Source organism: Dendrobates tinctorius, unplaced genomic scaffold (assembly GCF_039654945.1).
Source record: "Dendrobates tinctorius isolate UK_male_01 unplaced genomic scaffold, ASM3965494v1 ptg000151l, whole genome shotgun sequence".
Classification (NCBI taxonomy): Eukaryota; Metazoa; Chordata; class Amphibia; order Anura; family Dendrobatidae; genus Dendrobates; species Dendrobates tinctorius.
The window spans coordinates 31,293,622-31,312,348 of record NW_027361818.1 but is presented as its reverse complement, the minus strand read 5'-3'; the positions used below and the strand labels follow the sequence as shown (position 1 = coordinate 31,312,348).

The window sequence follows — 18,727 nt, the reverse complement described above, 5'->3', positions numbered from 1 at the left end:
TAGTCATGCCCCTCCAGTGTAAACCTGGCTTGTGGCGCAGCATTACATGGGGATTAGACACCAAACCATTCCACCCACTGGATAGATGTTAGATCAGTGGGGTTGCATGACCACGGCATAGAGCAGCAGGCTTCACTTGTGCTTCCACTCCATTGACGTCACTCCACTATCTGGTGGATCGATGATAAAATGTTTTTGCTCTCATGTTCCTTAAATGACCCAATAAAACTGGAAGCTAGACACAAAACCCTTAATAGGAAAATGGATCCATCTTCAGCAACTAAATCCATCAGGTTCAATCAGCAGAGGCGAGAAGTTGAAGATGTAAGATGGTGGGAGGTGAATCCCCTGGGGAGGAGTCTTATTCTAGTTGACAATTTTTTGACTTCTTGGTGCTGTCGCAATGAGAACCCTCTTCACCTCCTGGTTTCTCACACTGTAGATTAGTGGGTTCAGCATGGGCATTATCACAGTGTAAAAGACCGAGACCACCTTGTCTCGCTCACCAAAGTCACTGGTGGGGGATCGTAGATAGACAAAAAAGACAGAGCCGTACAAGATGGAGACTGACGTGAGATGAGCAGAACAAGTACTGAAAGCCTTTTGTCTACTCGCAGCTGACTTCATATGGAGGACTGAAGAAACTATAAACGTATATGAGACCAAGATGCTCAAAAAGGACCCAACGCCACAGGAGGAGATAATGAAAATGGTGACTATGTCACAGGTGAAGGTGTCGGAGCAGGACAGTTTGAGCAGGGGAGGGACATCACAGTAGAAGTGGTCTATGTGGTTAGACCTACAGAAGTCTAGACTAAACACACAACTGGTTTGTGCTGATGACTGCAAGAAACCAATCACGAACGAGATGACTACCAGACACCAACATTTCTTCTTGGTCATTATGGTAATGTAATGAAGTGGGTGGCAGATAGCAGCATATCGGTCATACGACATGCTGGAGAGAAGAAAAGCCTCAGTAGCTGCCATAGCGGCAAAGAAGAACTGGAGAGTGCATCCGGTAAATGAGATGGTCTTCTTCATAGAGATAAGGTCCGTAAGCATCTTAGGAGTTATAATTGTCGAGTAAAGAAGGTCCACCACGGAGAGGTGACTCAAGAAGAAGTACATAGGAGTGTGGAGTTTAGGGGTTTTCAGGACAAGAGCCACCATGCCAAGGTTACCCACTAATGACACCAAGTAGACCTTTAGGAAGAACACAAAAAGAACTGGGACCAGAGTGACATCATCAGTTATTCCTGCAAACGAGAACACCTCTACCTGGGTCCTGTTACTAGTGTCCATTGTGCTAAGGTTTCTGTAAGAGTAGACAGACATAGGTTATAAATATCAATAAAATTCTAATCATCGCCTACAGCAAAGGTGTGTCCTTCTCTAGGTCAAAGCTCTCGAGTTGTTCCTCTCCCAGGAATACCTATAGGAGAGATTCCAAACCAAGGAATATAAATTCTGATGAATGAGGGTTCCATCTATAGTACCCCGGTATAGTGATGGCATAGAGGTCCCCAAGCCCCTGCATCGTTCTCCAAGGATGAAGAAGCCGGGCTACGTCTTTTCTAGTTTAAGGGGGTTTTGAAATGCTTCGAAGTTCCAAAAATGCAACCCCCTTGTATCACAAATTTATGGCTCCTACTGTCATTATACTGCAGAATTCTCATGTTTATTTGACCAAATGGATTACACCCTGATCGTAATCTTTAGATACCTTTTAGCGACCGGTAGGAAGGCAAGAGTCCTCGTCAGGTTCTTATAGCCTGGAAAGCTTCAGATCTATGGTTGGAAAATGTGAGAGGCTAGTAAACATTAAATAAATGAGTATGTGAAATACACTGCTCATAAAACAAAGGGCACTTACTTTTGATGAGTGAATAGTGAAATTTTCGGATTCAGGAAAATTGGCACAAATAATTTCTAATATCCACGTATTCGTACCGAATAACAAATCCAATGCAAGTCAATGGGAAAGCCGAATATTTTTCTGCCGGACCCTACAAACAGAGCTGAGAAAAAAGCTGAAATAGATGGGAAAGAGCTAAAACTAAATGGGAGCAGCATGGAGTAGACGCTGGCATGCCTTTCTGACTCACACCGTGTGATAGATGAAAAGCCGACCATTCATCTGCTGCGTGTGAGGAGGCAGGGTGGTAGGTAGTCATGGCGAGGCGCTGTTGTGTTCCCACACCCTGGTACCCCGCTAAGAAAACATAATGTCCTGTCTGTTGTATGATGTGTGTGCAGTGCCAGTACCTCACTTTCGGGTTAGAGTCCTCCTCAGGCTGCAGCGTCCCGGTTTCCATCAGCATCACACAATGATTATCAGAGTCCAAGTTCAACTTTACACAGCTCGTCCAGTTCAGTGATCGGCATCGCACAGCAATCCTCATCGAGTATAGATATTTCTTCATCTGTGCTGTCCCTTGCTCTTCCTGAAATCCCTTGTTCCCGTACTGTACGCTCCGGTACCACAGCTTCCTGACTAGCTGAACAAGCTCATGCCTGGAGTTCCCCCGCCCGTTTTCCCCTCCATGGGCGAAACTAAAGGATGGTGCTTCCAATCCTTCTCAGACCATAGGTCTCGGAGGTTCCGGGATTTCCCATTGAGCCTAGCCGCTGTCACTCTCATGCTGCTCTGGTCCTCTCGTGCTCGTGTGACTTCCAGCCCCAAGGTCCTGGACTGCTCTCTTTAAACTGGCTCCTGTAACAACCTTACTCCCTAAGGCCTGTTTCACATTTCCATTTATTAGATCAGTTGAAATCCGCTAAAATGGCGGAAAACGGATCCGACGGCGGCAGGATAGCAACGTGGGGCACCGGACCGTTGTTTTGACGGATCCGGCGAAGGTTGCATTTTAAAGGAACCCGTGCCGAGAGAGAGAGAGAGAGAGAGAGAGATTCTTCAGCCGCCAGAACGGGATTTAGGGTTAAATTTCCGCCAAAGGCAATTCTTCCGGGCATGCGCAGTGACAAATGCGGATCCGGCCAGCCAAAAAAACGTTTCATTGTCCGTCCTCACATGTCAGCGGACGCCAAAATTTTGCCGGATCCGTGGAAAATCAGATCCAATGGAAGACCATCCGTCAAGATCTGCCGATAGTACAAGTCAATGGGAAGAAAAACGGATCCGCCATTTTTCTTGTATGATGTATGATGGGTATATGGGCACGGGACTATGGGATGGAGGATATGTATGATGGGACTATGGACACTGTACTATGGGATGGAGGATGTGTGATGGGTATATGGGCACAGGACTAAGGGATGAAGGATATGTATGATGGGTATTTGGGCATGGGACTATGGGATGGAGGATATGTATGATGGGTATATGGGCACGGGACTATGGGATGGAGGATATGTATGATGGGTATATGGGCATGGGACTATGGGGTGGAGGATGTGTGATGGGTATATGGGCACTGGACTATGGGATGGAGGATGTGTGATGGGTATATGGGCACGGGACTATGGGATGGAGGATATGTATGATGGGTATATGGGCACAGGACTAAGGGATGAAGGATATGTATGATGGGTATATGGGCACGGGACTATGGGATGGAGGATATGTATGATGGGTATATGGGCACTGGACTATGGGATGGAGGATATGTTTGATGGGTATATGGGCATGGGACTATGGGATGGAGGATATGTATGATGGGTATATGGGCACAGGACTATGGGATGGTGGAAATGTATGATGGGTATATAGGCACGGGACTATGGGATGGAGGATATGTATGATGGGTATATGGGCACTGGACTATGGGATGGAGGATATGTTTGATGGGTATATGGGCATGGGACTATGGGATGGAGGATATGTATGATGGGTATATGGGCACAGGACTATGGGATGGTGGAAATGTATGATGGGTATATAGGCACGGGACTATGGGATGGAGGATAATTATAATTTGTTATAACTAACCACAGTTAGTCACTATGCCCGGGCAGCGCCGGGCTCTTCAGCTAGTAACATTATAAAGCATTATTTACACTACCACACATTAAACGTACACACTTGAACATTAAGGCTATGTGCCCATGTAGCGTTTTAAAACGCACCATGAAAACCGGACTCCTTCCCAGAAATCGCGCTGTTTTCCGCGTGATTCTGTTCGCGATTTTGCCGCGATTTTCTCAAGCACTTTCCAATTGATTTGAAGCATCGCTTGGAAAGTGATTGACAGGTTGGTCACACTCATCAAACATAGTGTTTGACGAGTGTGAGCAGCTTTTTACTATTGAGGCCGCCTATGCGGCATCAATAGTAAAAGATAGAATGCTAAAAACGAATAAAAAATAAAAAATCACGGTATATTTACCTTCCGGCATCCCGCGCTGCCATCCCGGGCCTCAGCGTTCCCAGCGATGCCTTGCGAGACCTGTGATGACGTAGTCTCGCGTTACTATAGTGATCTCACGAGACCGCTGGAGTCACGCGAGACTACGTCATCACAGGTCCTTGCCGCAAGGCATTACTGGGAACGCTGAGGCCGGGATGGCAGCGCGGGACGCCGGAAGGTAAATATACCCCGATTTTTTATTTTTTATTCTTTTTTTTACAGGGGTATGGTACCCAGGGCCTGGAGGACAGTCTCCTCTCCTCAACACCGTGGGTACCAACCGCACATGAGACGCTTATCTTTGCGCATGGTGGGCATATCCACATGCGGGAAGCGATTCTCATGCATTCCTATGGGTGCGGAATCGCTGCAATTCTTTGCGATTCCACACAAAAGAATGACCATGCTGCGATTTTTTCCGCGATGCGATTCCGCCGAGGAAAGAAAAAGTGCAGCATTAGCGCAGCATGTGCAGAATGCCATAGGAATGCATGGGGGGCGGTCTGTACAAGATTTTTAAACGTTTTCACAGCGTTTTCGCGCTGAAAATTGCGGCAAAAACGCTTTAAAATCGCATTGTGGGCACAAAGCCTAAAGGAAAAAGCCTTTGTCACTACTGGTGGCATGTGTCTCTACCTGCAGCCCACTCAGGACATACAGGTAGTCTTGCTCCTCGAGGACGGCTCATCCATATGTGCCGTTGCAAGAATATTTCCTGTGATTTCCAGACCAGTCTCCAGAGCAGGCACTGCGACACATGGAAATCCGGACATGGCTGTAGAAGGGTATCACCCAGCAAAAGGACCTGTGTCTGCTCCTCTGTGAAAAGGAGGAGCAAGGCCTGAGTACTGCAAAATGACATTCAGTGGCCACTGGTGGGCACCAAAATGTCAGAAACAGACTTCATCACCTGACAGCAATGTAATGCTGGTGGATGTGGATCCACTGCGCCACAGGCTGGGTTAACCTTGTAGGGGCATGACTAATTGACTACCAGGTTTTCGCTAGGGTCTCTGGTTGTGAGGGTACCCTGAGCTGCAGGTAGTCGCCAGGTACCACTCCAGGGCAGTCCCTATGTCTGCAGCAGCTGACGGGTGCGTGGTACAGAAGAGTAAGAACTAAATGTGGTTAGATGGTTGGGGCAGACAGAACAGGATTAGTAGGAGTAGCTGAGGTCAGGAATGGAGCGGTCAGGCCGGACGGGATAACTACCTTGGTTAGCAATGAGAAGTAAATTTCAGAAGAAAGCATACATGTGAACAAATGATTAAGACCAAGCGTTTGTGTAAGCAAACTGATCAGGTAAGAAAAAGTCTCCAGGAGTGGACCCTCTTGATCGTGGCACCGAGGGGCCCTGGGCGAACCGCCAGGTGGAGCCGACCCCTATACAGGCATCGTTAGGAGCAGGCCCAGGGGCTCGGGTACCACAATAGCCGGTACCGAGAGGGGTGGCTCAGAATGGACTGGAGTAAGACCACAGACAGGAGGATGGAACAAGGAGACGGAAGACAGGACTGGAGTCGGAAGGCAGGACTGGACCACAGACAGCAGGTCGGAGCAAGGACACGGAGGACAGGACCGGAGTAGGACTGAACCACAGACTGCAGGACGGGAACTGGAGCATGGACAGCAGGACCGGAGTAGGACTGGACCACAGACAGCAGGACGAGGACTGGAGCACGGACAGCAGGATCGGAGTAGGACTGGACCACAGACAGCAGGATGGGGACTGGAGCATGGACAGCAGGACCAGAGTAGCACTGGACCACAGACAGCAGGACGGGGACTGGAGCACAGACAGCAGGAACGGAGTACGACTGCGGAAGACAGGAGTAGCAGGGTAAATGCAGAGGTAGCAGAGAGGGCCTAACGTGACTTAACACAAAGATCAGGCGCCTCCATTACAGGAGGGCGGCCTGATATGCCCCTGCCTGGTCTCCTATTGGCCCGGCGGTGCTTCCGGGTCAGGGCACTGCCGGAGCACAAGAGACGGGGAGGAGGCGCGGCCGCGGCGTACGGCGCATGCTCATAGCATGCAGAGACGCTGTCGGCCACGGACCTGGAAGGAGAGACCGCCGCAGCTGCCGGACGGCGGGAGGCTGTGATGCGGGAGCAGAGGCAGGGTGAGTACTTGGCGGCGATGGAGGCATGACAGTACCCCCTCTCTTAAGCCACTCTCCCCTGAGATTTGCAAAAAATCTGAGAATGCGGGGGGCATTGATGTTCTCCCGAGGTTCCCAGGACCTCTCCTCAGGACCAAAGCCCTTCCAATCAATAAGAAAAAGGGTCCTACCTCTAACCTTTCTCATGGCGAGGATATCCTCCACCTCAAAGATATTGTCGGAACCAACTGGCTGAGAAACGGGATCAGACACAGAGTGGAAGCGATTCAGCACCACGGGTTTCAGGAGAGAGACATGGAAGGTGTTAGGGACCCGGAGCGAAGCAGGCAACCTCAACTTGTAGGTGACTTTATTGACACGACCAGGAATTTCAAAGGGACCGATGTACAGCGGGCCCAACTTGTAAGAGGGCAATTTCAACCGGATATATTTGGACGACAGCCAGACTTTGTCTCCGGTGCGATACGGTGGGGGGTCCAATCTCTTCTTATCGGCATAATTTTTCATCCGATCACCGGCCCTCCTGAGTGACGTGTTGGTCTCGGCCCAGATTTTGGAAAATTCAAAGGACAAGGCGTTGGCTGCGGGTACCTCGGAGGCAGGAGTTACAGGAAGAGGAATGCCGGGGTGTCTGCCAAATACAATGAACAATGGAGACTTGGTTGAAGATTCGCTAGTATGGTTGTTTTAGGTGAATTCTGCCCAGGGAAGCAGATCAACCCAGTCGTTTTGGTGAGCATTGGAGAAATGGCGTAGGTACCCAGTCAACGTCTGGTTGGTTCGCTCCACCTGCCCATTAGACTGCGGATGGTAAGCGGAGAAGTCGAGGGAAACGTTCATGAGCTTACAAAGTGCCCGCCAGAACTTGGAGGTGAACTGGACCCCCCCAGTCAGACACGATACATTGAGAAAGTCCATGGAGTCTGAAGATATGATGGATGAATACTTTGGCTAACTCAGGAGCCGAGGGAAGACCGGACAGAGGGATGAAATGCACCATCTTGGAGAAACGGTCCACCACCACCAGGATGACTGAACAACCGGAAGACCGAGGCAGGTCGGTGATAAAATCCATGGCGATATGTTCCCAGTGAACCGTAGGGACTGGCAAAGGGAGCAGCAGGCCGGACAGAAGTTGTCGTGGCACTTTGTTCTTGGCACAGGAGGGACAAGAGGCCATGAAATCAACCACGTCTTGGCGAAGCGTAGGCCACCAGTAGTGACGCGTGAAGAGGGCTAGCGTCTTCTTGGTTCCGTCATGACCAGCCAGTTTGGAGGAATGGCCCCAGAGTAGAACCTTTTTCTTGAGATTCTCTGGTACAAGGGTCTTGCCTGGAGGTGGAGACAGCCAATTCACCAGAGCCACAGTGATGATTTTAGTGGGCTCAATAATGTGCAAAGGTTCCTCCACTGTCTCGGTCGGCTGGAACGCTCTGGATAAGACGTTGGCTTTAGCGTTCTTGTTGCCTGGGCGAAAACGGAGCTTGAAATCAAAACGAGCGAAGAATAAGGACCACCTGGCCTGACGAGGGTTGAGTCTCTGGGCAGACTGAAGATAGGCCAAGTTTTTGTCGTCAGAGAAGATTACAAAGGGTGGACAGCCCCATCCAGAAGGTGACGCCATTCCACCAGGGCTAATTTTATGGCCAGCAGTTCCCGGTCGCCGATCGAGTAGTTGCACTCGGACGAAGAGAAAGCCTTAGAAAAGAAGCCACAGGGACGTAGTCGGCCGGAGGCGGATCTCTAAGACAGTACTGCCCCGGCCCCTGTTGAGGAAGCGTCTACTTCAAGCACAAAGGGTCGGTTACTCTTGGGGCGGTGCAACACCGGGGCTGCTACAAAAGCCTGTTTTAGAGTCTGAAAGGCCTCCTCCGCCTCCGTAGTCCAAGAATTGGGACTCGTCCCCTTCCGGGTGAGAGCAGAAATAGGTTTAGTGATTGTGGAAAAATGGGGAATAAATTGCCTGTAGTAATTGGCAAATCTGAGAAACCGTTGTATGGCTTTTACCCCGATGGGACGAGGCCATTTGAGGACTGCAGTCAGATTCTCGGGATCCATTCTTAATCCGGCGTCGGAGATAATGTAGCCCAGAAACGGCAGGGAGGTTTGCTCAAAGAGGCATTTCTCTATCTTGGCGTACAGGCGATTCTCCCGGAGACGCTGTAACACCAGGCGAACACTCTTTCTGTGGGATGCAAGGTCCGGTGAGAAGACTAGAATGTCATCCAAGTAAACCACCACACAGGAGTACAAGAGGTCCCGGAAGATCTCGTTGACAAACTCTTGAAACACAGCGGGAGTATTGCAAAGACCAAAGGGCATAACCAGGTACTCGTAGTGGCCGTCTCGAGTGTTGAACGCAGTCTTCCACTCATCCCCCGCGTGGATACGGATCAGATTGTAGGCTCCCCTAAGGTCCAACTTGGAGAAAACCTGGGCCCCTCTAAGACGGTCAAACAACTCCAGAATGAGGGGAAGAGGATACCTGTTCTTGATGGTAATCTCATTCAAGCCCCTATAGTCAATGCACGGACGCAGAGTTCTGTCCTTCTTCTTGATGAAGAAAAACCCGGCTCCCGCGGGCGACGAGGACTTCCGTATAAACCCCTTGTCGAGGTTCTCCCGGATGTATTCGGACATGGCTAAGGTCTCAGCAGGAGACAGTGGGTAGATTCTGCCCCTTGGAGGAGTTGAACCGGGGATTAGTTCAATTGGGCAGTCAAAGGGCCGGTATGGGGGAAGAACCTCTGCCTTCCTCTTATCAAAGACGTCTGCGTAAGAACTGTAGGCTGAAGGGAGGCCCGCAAGGTTAGGGAGTGGCAGTAAGCCGGACCGGAGATAGGCAATGATCCTGGCACGAGTGTCCCCAGCGGAGTACCCCCCCAGAAGACCAGTCGAGGACCGGCTGGTGTGCCCTTAGCCAGGGAAGACCAAGAAGAATCGCATGGGACAACTTAGGCAAAACGTAAAAGGCCATCTTCTCTCGATGTAAGGCTCCGACTTGCAACTCCACTTCCTCCGTGACCAAGGTGACGGTCTCCTGTAGCGGTTTGCCATCCACTGCAGCAGTCAGGTGAGGATTACATAGGGTAACCACCGGAATTTGGTACTTGTCCACCTCTTCACACCAGATGAAGTTACCTGCCAAGTCCGAATCCACGTATGCCACCTTGGACCCACATCTCTGCCCTGAAACCACAAGAACTGTCATGGTAAGAGGTTGAGGGGAATCAATAGCACCTAGGGAGGCCTCTCTTACCTGACCTAGGAGGAGGATTTTCCCATTCTCTCCGGACAGGTGCGGACAAAATGCGAAGAACCTCCGCAATAGAGGCATAGACCTTGCGCCCGTCTCTCCCTCAGACGTAACTCAGCCACCTTGAGGCGATCCACCTGCATGGGTTTGACAGGGGAGGAAGCAGAGGGCCCGGCTGGACGAGGGCTGGTGGATCGATTGGGAAGGGGAACTGGTCTAGTGGGTGTCCTCTCTCTCACAGACTCCCAAGCGCATTCCTGGAATCGCAGGTCAATACGTGTGGCCAGCGAGATAAGGTCTTCCAGGGTGGTCGGGGTATCCCGGCCTGCGAGTTCATCTTTTATCCTGCTCGAAAGACCGCGCCAAAATGCCCCTACCAACACCACGTTATTCCATCCAAGCTCCGAGGAGAGAGTACGAAAGCGGATGGCATACTGCCCAACTGTGAGGGAACCCTGATGAAGGTTGAAAAGGGATTCGGTGAGAGACGCTAACCGACCCGGTTCGTGAAAGACCCTGCGAAATGTATCCAAGAAGGCCGAGAGGCTTGAGACAACGGGGTCATCCCGTTCCCAGAGAGGGTTCAGCCAGGACAGGGCCTCTCCCTCCAGATGGGACATAATGAAGGCTACTTTGGACCGGTCAGGCGGATATTGCAGAGGCAACCATTCAAAATGGAGGCTACACTGGTTTAAGAACCCCCTACAGAGTTTGGGGCTGCCACTAAACCGGGGTGGCTTAGCGAGGCGGGGCGAGGGGAGAGCAGCCGAGACGGGGCGGAGTCGGGACCGCGGCGGCTGACTGGAAGCCACCAAACGGCTATCGACAGAGGCCATATAACTTAAAATATGGGCTTGGGTATCCCGTTGCTGACCCAGCTCCTGCTGAAGGCTTGCCAGCTGAGTAACATTTCCGGGTTTGGCCACCTGCAGGGCCGACAATCGGGAGTCCATGGACTTCATGACGGACATTATGCGTTCCTGGTTCTCCCGTAAAAAGAGCAACTCTTTTTTGGTGGCAGCAGGAGTACCGGCAGGATCCATGGCCTGATCTTACTGTAAGCAAACTGGTCAGGTGACAAAAAGTCTCCAGGAGTGGGCCCTCTGGATCGTGGCACCAAGGGGCCCTGGGCGAACCGCCAGGTGAAGCCGACCCCTATACAGGGAACATTAGGAGCAGGCCCAGGGGCTTGGGGACCACAATAGCTAGGAACCGAGAGGGGCGGCTCAGAATGGACTGGAGTAAGACCACAGACAGGAGGATGGAACAAGGAGACGGAAGACAGGACTGGAGTCGGACGGCATTACTGGACCACAGACAGCAGGACGGAGCAAGGACACGGAGGACAGGACCGGAGTAGGACTGGACCACAGACAGCAGGATGGGGACTGGAGTACGGGATGGAGCAGGACCGGAGTAGGACTGGACCACAGACAGCAGGACGGGGACTGGAGCACGGACAGCAGGACCGGAGTAGTACTGGACCACAGACAGCAGTACAGGGACTGGAGCACAGACAGCAGGACTGGAGTACGACTGCGGAAGATAGGAGTAGCAGGGTAAATACAGAGGTAGCGGAGAGGGCCTAATGTGACTTAACACAAAGATCAGGCACCTCCATTACAGGAGGACGGACTGATATGCCACTGCCTGGTCTCCTATTGGCCCGGCGGTGCTTCCGGGTCAGGGCACCGCTGGAGCACAAGAGACGCAAGAGATGGGGAGGACGCGCATAGCATGCGCATAGCATGCAGAGACGTCATCGGCCGCAGACCTGGAAGGAGAGACCGCCGCAGCTGCCGAGCGGCGGGAGGCTGCGACGCGGGAGCGGAGGCAGGGTGAGTACTTGGCGGTGGTGGAGGCATGACAGTTTGGGCAAGAGCTGCGTAATATAGAGCCTGCTCACATGGGATAGGCCGGGTAGCCAGATCTCTGCAGGACACATCAGGGGTAAATTCCTGCAGAGATCAGCCATGCCCCAGCAAAGACAAGATGGATAACACCATGCTTTAGTTTTAGTGCATAAAAGTGCAGCAGGAAACAAACCTTATTAAACTGATCTGATGTGAGGAAATGCTATGTTGTGACCATCGTGAGTGAGGTGGCGCTGAGAAGGCATGTGGGTTATCGCCATCACATCCAAATGACTGTTCTGTTGCCTGCAACATTCTCCAGCATGACCAGTTTGGTGGAGGTCAGTGATGGTTGGGATAGGCAAGAGTTACAGACAGAGCAGGAAGCAAAGACAGAGCAGGAGTCACAAACAGATAGGGAGTCACAGACTGAGCAAGTGCCACAGACTGAGCAGGAGCCACAGACAGAGCAAGAGCCTTAGACTGAGCAGGAGCACACTGATTGACAATCAATTTCACATGCTGGTGTGCAAATGGAATAGACAACAGATGGAAATTATTGGCAATTATCAAGACACCCTCAATAAAGGAGTGGTTCTTCAGGTGGGGACCACAGACCACATCTCAGTACCAATGCTTTCTTGCTAATGCTTTGGTCACTTTTGAATGTTGGTTGTGCTTTCACACTCGTGGTAGCACGAGACGGACTCTGCAACCCACACAAGTGGCTCAGGTAGTGCAGCTCATCCAGGATGGCACAACAATGCGAGCTGTGGCAAGAAAGTTTGCTGTGTCTGTCAGCGTAGTGTCCAGAGGCTGGAGGTGCTACCAGGAGACAGGCCAGTACACCAGGAGACGTGGAGTGGGCTGTAGGAGGGCAACAACCCAGCAGCAGGACCGCTACCTCAGCCTTTGTGCAAGGAGGAACAGGAGGTGCACTGCCAGAGCCCTGCAAAATGACCTCCAGCAGGCCACAAATGTGCATGTGTCTGCACAAACGGTTAGAAACCGACTCCATGAGGATGGTCGGAATGCCCAACGTCCACAGATGGGAGTTGTGCTCACAGCCCAACACCATGCAGGACGCTTGGCATTTGCCACAGAACACCAGGATTGGCAAATTCACCACTGGCACCCTGTGCTCTTCACAGATGAAAGCAGGTTCACACTGAGCACATGTGACAGACGTGACAGAGTTTGGAGACGCTGTGGAGAGCGATCTGTTGCCTGCAACATCCTTCAGCATGACCTGTTTGGCAGTGGGTCAGTAATGGTGTGGGGTGGCATTATTTTGGGGGGCCGCACAGCCCTCCATATGCTCGCCAGAGGTAGCCTGACTGCCATTAGGAACCGAGATGAGATCCTCAGAACCCTTGAGAGACCATATGCTGGTGCGGTTGGCCATGGGTTCCTCCTAATGCAGGACAATGCCAGACCTCATGTGGCTAGAGTGTGTCAGCAGTTCCTGCAAGATGAAGGCATTGAAGCTATGGACTGGCCCGCCCATTCCCCAGACCTGAATCCGATTGAGCACATCTGGGACATCATGTCTCGCTCCATCCACCAACGTCACATTGCACCACAGACTGTCCAGGAGTTGGCGGATGCTTTAATCCAGGTCTGGGAGGAGATCCCTCAGGAGACCATCCGCCGCATCATCAGGAGCATGCCCAGGCATTGTAGGGAGGTCATACAGGCACGTGGAGGCCACACACAATACTGAGCATCTTTTCCTTGTCATGAGGCATTTCCACTGATTTTGAGTATCATTCCAAATCCAGACCTCCATGGGATATTCATTTTGATTTACATTGATAATTGTTATGTTTTATTGTTCTGAACGCATTCCACTATGCAATGAATAAATATTTGCAACTGGAATATTTCATTCAGAGATATCTAGGATGGGATATTTTAGTGCTCCCCTTATTTTTATGAGCAGTGTAGTTTGAGAGTCTGATTTAGACAAAATTGCCCATAATTTGGACTTTTAAATTTTGGCATCTTTTCATACATGCGGTTTATTAGCTCCTTTCTCTGCCCCCCCTGTGCCTGATCATCTTATCAGCTGTGCACACTTCATGATAGCAGAAATCCCAATATTCTCTGAACTCAAATAACCAAATAACCATGACTGATTGGATTTAACCCATTCTTACATGCCCATTGAAATGCATGGGATCTGATGAGTCTGATGACCTTATGGTGGATCTGATGATGGACCTTATGATGGATCTGATGGTGGGTCTGATGATGGATCTGATAGTGGGTCTGATGGTGGGTCTGACGATGGAGCTGATGGTGGATATGATGACTGGCTTGATAATGCATCTGATGGAGGGACCTGATGGATTGTCTGGTGATGATTGTGTTATCAAAATTCCCAATATTTTCTGAACTTTAAGAACCTTGAATGATTTGGTTAAAACCCATCCAGATTAACCTCTGAATAACCAAATCCCACAAACTCCACAGACCATGACACATGAACAGTCTATAATTTTAAGGGTAGGTTAATTTTAACATTGAGAGACCTCCATCTAGATGTAGTTTGTTTGTTTGGTCGTCAAGAGTGTTAGTCCTTTAGCGTTACCAAGGGTGCACCACATGGAGGCGGACTAACGTTGCACCCTATTGAGAGACAGAATATCAAAAATAAAATCCATAAAATCACATTGTACAAATTCTATAAATTTATTTGCATTTTGCAGTGAGAAATAAGTATTTGATCCCCTACCATCCATTAAGAGTTCTGGCTCCTACAGACCAGTTAGACGCTCCTAATCAACTCGTTACCTGCATTAAAGACAGCTGTCTTACATAGTCACCTTTATAAAAGACTCCTGTCCACAGACTCAATTAATCAGTCAGACTCTAACCTCTACAACATGGGCAAGACCAAAGAGCTTTCTAAGGATGTCAGGGACAAGATCATAGACAAAGCTGGAATGGGCTACAAAACCATAAGTAAGACGCTGGGTGAGAAGGAGACAACTGTTGGTGCAATAGTAAGAAAATGGAAGAAATACAAAATGACTGTCAATCGACATCGATCTGGGGCACCATGCAAAATCTCACCTCATAGGCTATCTTTGATCATGAGGAAGGTGAAAGATCAGCTTAAAACTACACGGGGGAACTTGTTCATGATCTCAAGGCAGCTGGGACCACAGTCACCAAAAAAACCATTGGTAATACATTACGCCGTAAAGGTTTACAATCCTGCAGTGCCCGCAAGGTCCCCTTGCTCATGAAGGCACATGTGCAGGCCTGTCTGAAGTTTGCCATTGAACATCTGGATGATTCTGTGAGTGATTGAGAGAAGGTGCTGTGGTCCGATGAGACCAAAATGGAGCTCTTTGGCATTAGTTCAACTCGCCGTGTTTGGAGGAAGAGAAATGCTGCCTATGACCCAATGAATACCATCCCCACTGTCAAGCATGCAGGTGGAGACATTATGTTTTGGGGGGTGTTTCTCTGCTAATGGCACTGGACTACTTCACCACATCAATGAGAGAATGGATGGAGCCATGTACCATAAAATCCTGAGTGACAACCTCCTTCCCTCCACCAGGACATTAAAAATGGGTCGTGGCTGAGTCTTCCAACAAGAAAATGACCCAAAACATACAGCCAAGGCAACAAAGGAGTGGCTCAAAAAGAAGCACATTAAGGTTATGGAGTGGCCTAGCCAGTCTCAGGCCTTAATCCCATAGAAAACTTATGGAGGGAGGTGAAGCTCCGAGTTGCCAAGCGACAGACTCAAAATCTTAATGATCTAGAGATGATCTGCAAAGAGGAGTGGAGCAAAATTCCCCCTGACATGTGCACGATCCTCATCATCAACTACAAGACACGTCTGACTGCTGGGCTTGCCAACAAGGGTTTTGCCACCAAGAATTAAGTCTTGTTTGCCAGAGGGATCAAATACTTATTTCTCACTGCAAAATGCGAATACATTTATATGATTTATACAATGTGATTTTCTGGATTTTATTTTTGATATTCTATCTCTCAATGTTACAATTAACCTTCCCTTAAAATTATAGACTGTTCATGTCTTTGTCAGTGGGCAAACTTACAAAATCAGCAAAGGGATCAAACACTTATTCCCCCCCCTGTAGTTCTGATGATGGGGCTGACGGTCGGTCTTACAATGGGTCTGTTGGTGGGTCTGATGATGAATCTGATGATTGGTCTGATTGTGGGATACTTCTTAATCCTTTTTATGTTGGATGAGCCAGGGTATCTACATACATAGCACATACCTAGCTGGTTGGATTTGACATTTCCGGGCCTTGTAATCTTCAGTCATATAACGTGTGCTCTTCTGCAGAAGGTTTTTTCTGTATCATCTGCCTCCTTATTTATAGCAATCACTGAGTCCCAGGAGCAGGAACCTCCGCAGCTCCAGAGAGTTCATGATAATGAATCCAATTAGTGACTGGTTACCTGGGATCATCATATTATCTATAACTGGGAATATTAATTTATTTCCAGTTCTTTAATCCTCAGACAATGGTCACCGAGATACTAGAGATTTCTACCTGAAGTTTAGAAGAAACGGAAGGTGCTGAAGCTAAAGTCGAAATGCTGCAACCCAACACCTTCAATCCTTTTTTTCAGAAGGCTTTATTTTCCATTTTTTAAACGACAGCTAAAGAGTCATATACATACACTAAGTGCATACAACCTCATACACAATCATACCGGTCCCCATGCCCACCCACCTCCCCCAAAATATCAGTAATTAACACCTTATGCAGATATATGATAGAGATAAATATACAGAAGGCTGTTGGGAACCCTGCCGGGAGGGCTATTGGGCATAGTGCTATTGCTGACCACCGTCCCCAGATCAAACCTATAAGCACACCTCCAATTTGTATAGAGGGTTAATACAGAGTGAAATATATTTATAGACTAATTACAGCCAGTGGAGCATACAGGGGACTTCTTTGGATTTCCTTGCGTTATAATTATTTTTCTTGCGCACAAAAATAGAAATCTAAAAAATAGTCTATGGTAGGACCCATCAATAAGCTCATCTATGAATCCCAGCAGGCACTTTATGGGACAACGTCCTAAGGAATTCAACGTGTTCCTAGAGAAACAGAAGTAGCTCAGACCAGAATGGAAGAAGTTTTTTGGACAGGACGAAATTGAGCGCCAGACAGGAGACCACCGCTGCTTGACAATGAAAGCACAAGTCATTTGGAGTCATCCCAAACCTCTTCAACCTTTCTGGAAGTGTATTAAAAGCTGGATCAAACAGTCCCTAGCACTCACCACTGAGGAATAAAGTGTATCCTCCACCTCTCCCCATTCCTACAGCGTCAACTGCGCCATCCATGTCACATAAGCCTTGTTGTAAGGTCTGACAACAGAAGACTGGAGAAGAGTATTCTTGTGTTAAGGAGCTGGATACAGTCACTGTAAACAATGTTTCTGCTTGTTTTCACTCTCACCCCTATAATCCTTCACTTCCTGCTAACCCCTTAATCCCTATACCTAGTAAGGAACTATTCATCTCTCCCTCCATCCTTCCCATCCATCTCACCTCCTCCTCAGAACTGTTCCTCAACATACACTCCTTTGTCTCCAAACACAGACAGCCCCCTCATGCCCTTTCCTGCTCCCACCTGCTAACACTTACTCTGCTGCTCCTCACTGGTGGTGATATCTCTCCAAATCCTGATCCTCCTCACCATATTCCCACAGTCATTCCTCCCATCCACGCTCTATCATAACTTTCCGTAATCTCTCTAACCTTATAACCATTCGCCCAGCCCCTGCTTCCCCAGTCCTACTAACAGGAGCTCAATGGAATGCTCGCTCTGTCTGCAACAAACTTTCCTACATCCATGATTTTTTCATTACTCATAAACTTTCCTTTCTTGCCATCACCGAAACCTGGCTCACCCCCTCTGACATAGCCTCTTCCACTGCACTCTCGCATGGCGGATTCCACATTTCCCACACCCCCTGCCCAAGCAGCAAGCATGACGGAGGAGTTGGTTTTCTCCTGTAAATCAGAGGTACCCAAGAGCACCTCCAAACTTGAGAAACCATGGGACACTGGTGCTTTCCCAAACTATGCATGCACTGCAAGATTGAGGTGTACAGTTGTGGCCAAAAGTATTGACACCCCTGCAATTCTGTCAGATAATACTCAGTTTCTTCCTGAAAATGATTGCAAACACAAATTCTTTGGTATTATTATCTTCATTTAATTTGTCTTAAATGAAAAAAACACAAAAAGAATTGTCCTAAAGCCAAATTGGATATAATTCCACACCAAACATAAGAGGGTTGACAAAAGTATTGGCACTGTTCGAAAAATCATGTGATGCTTCTCTAATTTGTGTAATTAACAGCACCTGTAACTTACCTGTGGCACCTAACAGGTGTTGGCAATAACTAAATCACACTTGCAGCCAGTTGACATGGATTAAAGTTGACTCAACCTCTGTCCTGTGTCCTTGTGTGTACCACATTGAGCATGGAGAAAAGAAAGAAGACCAAAGAACTGTCTGAGGACTTGAGAAACCAAATTGTGAGGAAGCATGAGCAATCTCAAGGCTACAAGTCCATCTCCAAAGACCTGAATGTTCCTGTGTCTACCGTGCGCAGTGTCATCAAGAAGTTTAAAGCCCATGGCACTGTGGCTAACCTCCCTAGATGTGGACGGAAAAGAAAAATTGACAAGAGATTTCAGCGCAAGATTGTGCGGATGTTGGATAACATCCAAACAAGTTCAAGCTGCCCTGCAGTCCGAGGGTACAACAGTGTCAACCCGTACTACCCGTCGGCGTCTGAATTAAAAGGGACTGTATGGTAGGAGACCCAGGAAGACCCCACTTCTTACCCCGAGACATAAAAAAGCCAGGCTGGAGTTTGCCAAAACTTACCTGAAAAAGCCTAAAACGTTTTGGAAGAATGTTCTCTGGTCAGATGAGACAAAAGTAGAGCTTTTTGGGCAAAGGCATCAACATAGAGTTTACAGGAGAAAAAAAGAGGCATTCAAAGAAAAGAACACGGTCCCTACAGTCAAACATGGCGGAGGTTCCCTGATGTTTTGGGGTTGCTTTGCTGCCTCTGGCACTGGACTGCTTGACCGTGTGC

The 18,727-nt window shown here is 49.0% G+C and overlaps 1 protein-coding gene across 1 annotated transcript; it reads right to left on the bottom strand.

Annotated features, from left to right (window-relative positions):
* Positions 1 to 366: 366 nt before the first annotated feature.
* On the bottom strand, positions 367 to 1,305 carry LOC141050029 (olfactory receptor 5B12-like). Its single transcript, XM_073546864.1, has one exon. The coding sequence runs from the start codon at positions 1,303 to 1,305 to the stop codon at positions 367 to 369; it is 939 nt and encodes a 312-aa protein (XP_073402965.1).
* Between the last annotated feature and the right edge of the window lie 17,422 nt (positions 1,306 to 18,727).

Excerpts from the sequence above, each read along its gene's own strand:
- LOC141050029 (XM_073546864.1), bottom strand. The coding sequence starts at position 1,305 with ATGGACACTAGTAACAGGACCCAGGTAGAGGTGTTCTCGTTTGCAGGA.